Here is a 7453-nt window from a genome sequence, read left to right as displayed (position 1 = left end):
GGATGGTATTTTATATTGGGCTGTATGTATTTTGCTACATGGATAGTATGTTTGGATGAACTGAATACCCGGTACCCCCCCTTAGGGTCGGGTTATGTGTAATATATGGTATCAGAGTTAGTTGACAGATGATGATTGATTATTATTGTTGAAAAAAAAATGGTAGAAAAATCAGGTCATCACACAGTTGGTATCGACCGACTCATCTTCATTCATTTTTTCGGTATCGATTTTTTTGGGGTCCTTCTCGGTGAGAATATAAGCAACTTTGATGAAACTAAGGTAAAAGAGTACCTTGCCTTTCCATCTCTTGAAGTGGACTCTTTTAAATCGAAAAGGCTTGTTGTGATCTCCAACATTTTCATTCGATTTCTCAACTGTAGGTTCCATATATTGAATCTCCTTAAAATTATTAGGAAATCTAATAAAATAAAAGTAATAAAACTTAAACACAAATAAAGATGTAAATATAAACACGATTCACTAATAAGCTAAGACACGAATGTCTCTTTCTCTTTAAAGAGATTCAAGCCCTTTGCAGTTTTTGGCTTAACCCATGAACCGATGTAGTAGAACTCCTCAAGACATGTTTCCTCAATGATACAACAGCCCGATTTGAATCATATGATTTTCTCCAATCCTACACAAACGGAGGAGTCCAAAGCCCCCCAAAAAAAAAAACACCTTTCTTTACTTATTAAACTCTCTACAACTTGAAAGAATGATGACATGATGAAAATGATGTGAAGAAGTTGGTATGTAGTGCCAATACCTTAATGGTCTATTTATAGGCACAAAATGACCTTTCATTCTCTATGCACTTAATATATAAGATGTATATATATGAAATAGATACACACCTAGATTTACAGTACACTCACATAATTAACCTTATGCATTTATTAAATACATGAATGAATGACCTAATTAAATGTAGATACATAACCCATTCCAAGATACATGCTATTTTCCAAGCTAATAAATAAAATAATAATATTAAAGTACACTAACAATATATTTTTTAATAATATAAAATATTTATATTTTTAGATAAAACTAGTGATGAGGCACGTGTTGTGAATGTGCCCATCTTGGCTTTAATAGAATAAAAGTAAAAATATAATTTACATGAATACAAGTTTTGATACAATATTGAATTTAAGCATAATTTATATGCTTTGTTTAGTACAAAATATTTCATTATTTATATACATAAATTTATACTTAGTATTGAGTTGCATACAAAGTCATGGTAATTCATTAATAAGAGAAGAAACGTATGATTTGTTAGATTCATTTCGGTTCTTGGTATGTAGATAATGTGTATAATAATACAATAATAAAAGTATTGTCAGTAGAATAATTAAAATTTAATTTATTCTTACTTCATGTGAGATTTAAGGAAATACAAATCCATAAAGACAGTCCGAGTCTAGATAGTAGGTCAATGTGTACAAATTATTGTTTGGCCATTTTACTATCCAATATATACAAATTATCATTTGAACTTTTACCAACTTAACATTTTCCAAATGTTTATGATTTTTCTGAATTCTTATCAATCCTTGTGAAAAAAAAATTAGAAATTTTTAACCAGCCAAAAAGTGTTTTAATTTATAAATTGTATGATTCTGTTTTTAAAATTTACCAATTTGTAGGATAATTTTAATATTTTATGATTTTATAATAAACTTTTTTCAATTTATGAGAGTTTGACTTCCTGTGCACTGATCTTCTTCATTACTTATTTCTTCATTATTGATTTTTGTACTTCAACATTAAACAACACAAATTAACAATACATAATAAAATGGATTAAACAAAAGAGAAGAAATTTTAAAGGGAAGGAGATAAAGAGAAACCTACAAGAGGGAGACGCGCGTAGAAGAAGGGAATTAAAGGAGACCGTGGGAGATGGAGAGGTGCTTGAAAGAGATCTCAACCTCTCCTTTTTCCTAACGGCATTGCGGCGCCAAAGTTCATTAAACACATGTTTGACATATAGGAATAGAAAATTGAGAAGAATGAAATTGATTTTCTCATTTGATTTCATTATAATTTCTATTCAAATTTTCATTCCATATATTTTCTATCAAACTCCATTATGCAAAATCAGACACTTGAAAGTTTATTTTTTTTGGAAATAAAAGTATTTCTCGAAATATGCAACTCAAATCTTCCTCTCCTGTGATCTCTCCCCTCTACCTCTTCCTCTTCCTCCTCCTCGAACACTCCTCGAACACAAAACCTCCTCAGCCGGCGAATGCCTCTTTTAAATCTTCCTTATAAAACATGCATATAACTCTATCAATATTTTAATATTCTTGCATTTGTTCTTGAGCAAAATAGTTACCATATACAACTCTTTTAACAAATTCTTTTCAGAACTTGCACTATCATTTTATTATTTCATTTTTAATGTTATTTCAAAATCTAACTTTATTTTTTTCATTTATCCAATTTTATTTGTTTTCTATAATAATTTTTTACATAATCCTCCATTCTCTATTTTTTATCATTTTATTTTCTCATTAATTTTAATATTAGTTTGTTTTAAATTATTATTTCTCATTTTTGTCATTGTTTCTATTACTATATTTTTTCTTTTTTTTAAAACATGAATTCTTTAAATGTTACAACCAAACCAAACTCATCACGTCACTTTCAAGAATCATTATTTACACAAAGCATAAAAATTTAAATTTTGAATTGATAATTATTTATTATTGTCTTTAGTAATTTTATCTATTTTGGTAAAAATATTACTTTCTACAAGAATTTTCCCTAAGGTTGACATTATTTCAACAATCTCGAGCACATCCTTATTTAACATTTCATATATATATATATATATATATATATATATTCGTTATCATAATATTTCCGAATCCAACCTAAAATCACCCCTTAACTCTATTTATTTAATTTTTTTTTATTTTACTTAATATTTTATCAGTCATTATGATTTTCATTTTAGACTCTTATAATTTACTCAACATTGAATTTTAAGATTTTTTTTGTACTTTATTTAGAATCCTAATTTTTTTTTCTTAACTCACATTAATGTTAATGTGGAATATATTAGTAGAACAAGATATTTTGATTATTTGTCATCAACATTTTTTTTTTGGCTTTTTCTCTTTTTTATTTTCATCCAAACAACAATTTACACGGATTAGCTATTTGTTATTAAAAAAAAAAAAGCTCTCTCTCTCTCTCTCTCTCCAGAATGCAAGCCCAATTGATACAAGCGCACAACCGCGCGCGTGGGCGCACGAATGTCTTATTTTTTTTTCTCTACAAATCCTAAAATTTTAAACTCCCTAAAATACCCTCTTTGAGACTGGGAGCGGGTTTCAGTCACTCGGAGCCCGTTCTTCGTCTTCCTCCTCCTTCCCGCCGGCTGTGCAGCAGCGGAGCAGCACAGACTCCTACTCCTCGGCTGATTTTGCTCCTCCCGCTCTGCGTCTCAGGCAATCTCTTCGGTAGTTCTTCCTCCTCTTGCAACCGGCAACGCGACCTCATCCTCCGGCGGTCGACACCGAAGATCCCCTCCTCCTTCGGCGATCGACGACAAAGCTCCCCCATTGTTTGGCGGTCGAAGGCGAACCTTCCTCATCTGCTGCCTAAGACCCAGCCTCCTCTAAGTATTAAGTTAGTATTCTCATTTTATTTTCAATTTTTTTAAAGCTTTGATGGTTAGAGATTAGAAATTACATCCAGTGATTAAATTGTTTATTGTCACTTCGTGAAGCCTAAAATGAAAAACAAAATATAGTCAAAATTGAATTAAGCTGAGTTTGGCAGCACGCATTTCCGGCCATGGATTTGGGTGGATTTGGACAAAAATTTACACTGTTTTTAATTACATTTTGTACAAATTCATACAAATCCAAATTCAAGACTTCTCCCGAACATATGATTGATATAAATTTCTTGGGAAGGAGGGAGAGAATGTGCATCAAGGTGGTTTAGAATGCGCAGTCCACAATAAAGAGAATATGGATATAAATTTTAAATTTTAATAAATGCAAGATGAAGACTAAAAGAATGCCAAATGAAAAATTAGTTTAAAGAATGCAAAGCGAAGATTTAGTAAAAGATATGTTGTTCAGTTTTTCCCTAAAACTCCACTTATGAAGATTGGTTGAGTAGTTAGTGCAACATAGAAACTTGTAATTACTTATAATTAACACATAAACATTTCATAATTAATTCATAACTTCTTTGTACGTATGACTCATTTAATTTTTTTTAATTGTCCATCTTTTTAGATCCTAAATTGGAATTTGAATTTTACCAAAGTAATTTTACACGACCATCACTTTGTCAAGCAGCTTACAAATGCATTGTGTAGTAGGGATTAATGATTAAGATGTATAAATTGTCTTCTTCCGTGGATATTTCAACTGTTACGGTTTGAGTCTTTCATGTTGGAGGTCTCATGGTTGGACCTAAATGGGATGGGAGAGGGTATGGACTGAGAGATGTTTTACCAACAATGGGGGAAGAACAAAGAAGTGCATGCCTAAATTTTTCACTAGAAATTAAATGGAGTTCTCAAAAAATCCAAAGGTTATACTATCAAAATCTAATTAAAAGGAAAAAAAAAAAACAGAGAAAAAAAGAACAAAAAATAATTACATGAAAAAGCTAGATAAAAAATACTTTTTAGAGTGTGGCTTCATTGAGTTATAATACTGTCAGCAAAATACTAGTTATAGAAGAAATTGTACGGAAAAGAATAGTCATAAATCATGACAAAGTTTTAGAAACATAGAAAACCTTGAAAAGTATGAAGAGGCAAGAAAGGGTTCAAAAAAGTAAGAAACATCATATCAAAAAATAAAAGTTGCCGAATGTGAATGTTAAGGTGGATGAGTGGTAAAATTAAAGGATAAATTAATGGACTAAAGTATTTGTAGCAAATTAGGCATAACACTAGTAGAAGATAAGATAAGGGAGGGGCTTCTTAGATGGTTTGGGTGTTTGAACAGGCCGAGTAGTGCAGTAGTGAGGAGGAGTGAGCTTTATTGTAATTGGTAATAACATGGAATGAGATAGCGTGGAATGATTTAATAGCTCTTAAATTAGTTGAGGAAAATGCACTAGATTGTGTAAATTGGCCGAAAAGGATTCATATAGCTGACTCCACCTAATGAGACTTAAGGTTTGATGTTGTTGTTCTTGTTGTTATATATATTATATATCATCACTTGTTTGACAACTGGGTTAATTGGTTCGACCGACCTAGTGGCTTCACTAGGTTGGTCACTGGTTCAGGTTTTAAAACCACATACAACTACTTTGTGATCGGTTGGTCATTGGTTGCTCTTTCATGATCGGATTAATGGTAAGTTTTCTCCTTTTTGACTGTTTAGTTATGGGTTCGAGTCCAAGGAAACAACCTCTCTGCGTAAAAATAGGGGTAAGACTGTGTACAATGTGACGATCCTTCCCTTACCCCCGCAAAGCAGGGAGCTTTGTGGCTTAGGGACGCCCTTTATCATCACGTGTTTGACAATTGGGTTGACTAGTCTGACAGATCACTAGTGGCTTCACTAGGTTGGTCACTAGTTTGGGTTTTAAAATCATATATAACTACTTATTGCTGCTCTCTTTATCAAATTAAATTTCTGTTAAAGTCTTATTTAATTTAATTTTATTTTTTTTCAGATTAAAAATAAAATTCGAAAGAGCTATTGTATGTTTATGTAAATATATAATTAAAGTAATCTTTTGCTCAGGACATGCCTTAAAAGGAAAGAAAGAATGGCTTTCCAGGGTTTTGAAAAGAGCTCAGGTCCCTCCGAGCCCCCTAAATCGCTCAACCCTTTTGCCCACTTTCCTCGCCCTCCTTCCCCAACCCCATCTTTCTCTGGCGATCCCTTTATTCAATGGTAATCTCTCTCTCCGCCTCTCTCTATTTCTCTCTCTCTCTCTCTCTCTCTCTCTCTATACATTTTTGTAGTATGAGTATGCACTTTTCTTGCTGATCTTAAAAATTGTTAAGAAGAAAGACAATGGTACTTCTCAAATTAATGGTGTTTGTTTGTTTGTTTATTTATTTTTTAAACTTAATAACTAGTTAGTAGATGTCAAGAATTTTCCAATTGTGTTTTGTAGCCATTCATGGGTTTGCTTTAGTTTATTGCTGTATCTTACTTTTGTGTTGTAAGTAGAATGGTAATCTGCTTAAAGAACATCTAACTGTGTACGCTCTAAGAATCTTTACACTTTACAGTGTTCTAGCTGCTCCTTTTTGAAACAAATTTATGATATGATATGGGATGGAGATTTCTGTACCATTTTTAGGAACTGAGCATTTAGACCAAAAGTAGCATTTATGTTTAGTTTAAGTGGTTTCCAATACAGATTCATGTAGCTGATCCACCTAGCAGGACTAAAGACTTCGTGTGTTATTGTAGTGGTTTCAAATACTGTAGTAAACCAACAGTCATTTCGATTCCCATATAGCCTTCAAACCATGATCCTTGTTTACATTCCCAATTTGTGGCGTTCTTTCATAACTTGGATTGCAATGGTCTCACTGGGTTATGTTGGGTTTGCGGAATGTTTATTCTTAGGAATAGAATATAATAATATGAGAATCTGATAAAAATTGTATGGGGATTAGGATTAATGGTTTAGAAAGAAGTCCATGTAAAACCTTATGTTGATCCTTCCAGAATAGGATAGAATAGACATTCCCATGGTGAAATTATGGATTAAGATTTTTTGCATTTCATTTTCTTAATGATCAAAATACATATTGTCTCGTAAGCTGTCAGATTCTTCTATTATGATATAATTTGCTGCAGGTTAGGAGACCTTTGAAGGCTCTATGTCCAGATGTCTGTTTTCTTTGTTTTAATTGTTCAGAATCTGCATTGCACTTGTTCATTCATTTTCATTATGCTTGGAGGGTATGGAATAAGATATTTGGTATTTTTGGCGAATGTTGGGCAAGTACAGGGGCAGTGGAGGATTTTTTGGCGGTTTCTTTTGTTGGTTTTTGCAGGAAAAAAGAAAGGGCAGTGCTCTGGAAATGTGATTTTTTTTTTTCCAGTCTTGGGGGTTGTGGATGGAACGTAATGCGCATATTTTTCTAGGGAAAAATTCGTCATGTTTGTTGGTTTGCGAAAAGATACATTATTTGGCATGTCTTTGGTGTGTGGGGCTGGGGAATTTTCAAGGGGTTAGCTTTTCTGATATTCAGTGTGATTGGCGCTATGTCTTGGATTGTTAGTTCGAGCTGGTCTCTCTCTCTCTCTCTCTCTCTCTCTAATTTTTAATTTTTAATTTTAAAAAAGTTTTCAGGTTGTTTCTTTGTTTGTTTGTTTGTTTTTGTTTTTTTTTTTTCTGAATTTTCCAGACTCTGTTAAGGAGATGTCTTATTCTCCTGGCTGTATATTCTTAATCTATTAATGAAATTCTTCTTTCAATACGAAAA

General features: G+C 32.3%; 1 protein-coding gene across 7 annotated transcripts in view; it reads left to right on the top strand.

The window, feature by feature from the left end:
• Positions 1-3336: 3336 nt before the first annotated feature.
• LOC131152025 (SAC3 family protein B) overlaps positions 3337-7453 on the top strand; it is a 36129-nt gene continuing 32012 nt past the window's right edge. For 3 of the 7 annotated variants that reach the window (XM_058103603.1, XM_058103601.1, XM_058103597.1), the window contains exons 1-3: positions 3517-3654; positions 5267-5353; positions 5748-5900. In XM_058103603.1, the coding sequence (XP_057959586.1) occupies positions 5773-5900 (128 nt within the window). In that variant the 5' untranslated portion in view covers positions 3517-3654; positions 5267-5353; positions 5748-5772. Of the gene's footprint in view, positions 3655-5254; positions 5354-5747; positions 5901-7453 lie in introns of all 7 variants that reach the window. The other 4 variants (XM_058103604.1, XM_058103602.1, XM_058103599.1 and 1 more) reach the window with 2 other exon arrangements.

This window comes from Malania oleifera, chromosome 3, assembly GCF_029873635.1.
Source record: "Malania oleifera isolate guangnan ecotype guangnan chromosome 3, ASM2987363v1, whole genome shotgun sequence".
Taxonomy (NCBI): domain Eukaryota; kingdom Viridiplantae; phylum Streptophyta; class Magnoliopsida; order Santalales; family Ximeniaceae; genus Malania; species Malania oleifera.
This window is presented reverse-complemented; position numbering and strand designations above follow the sequence as displayed.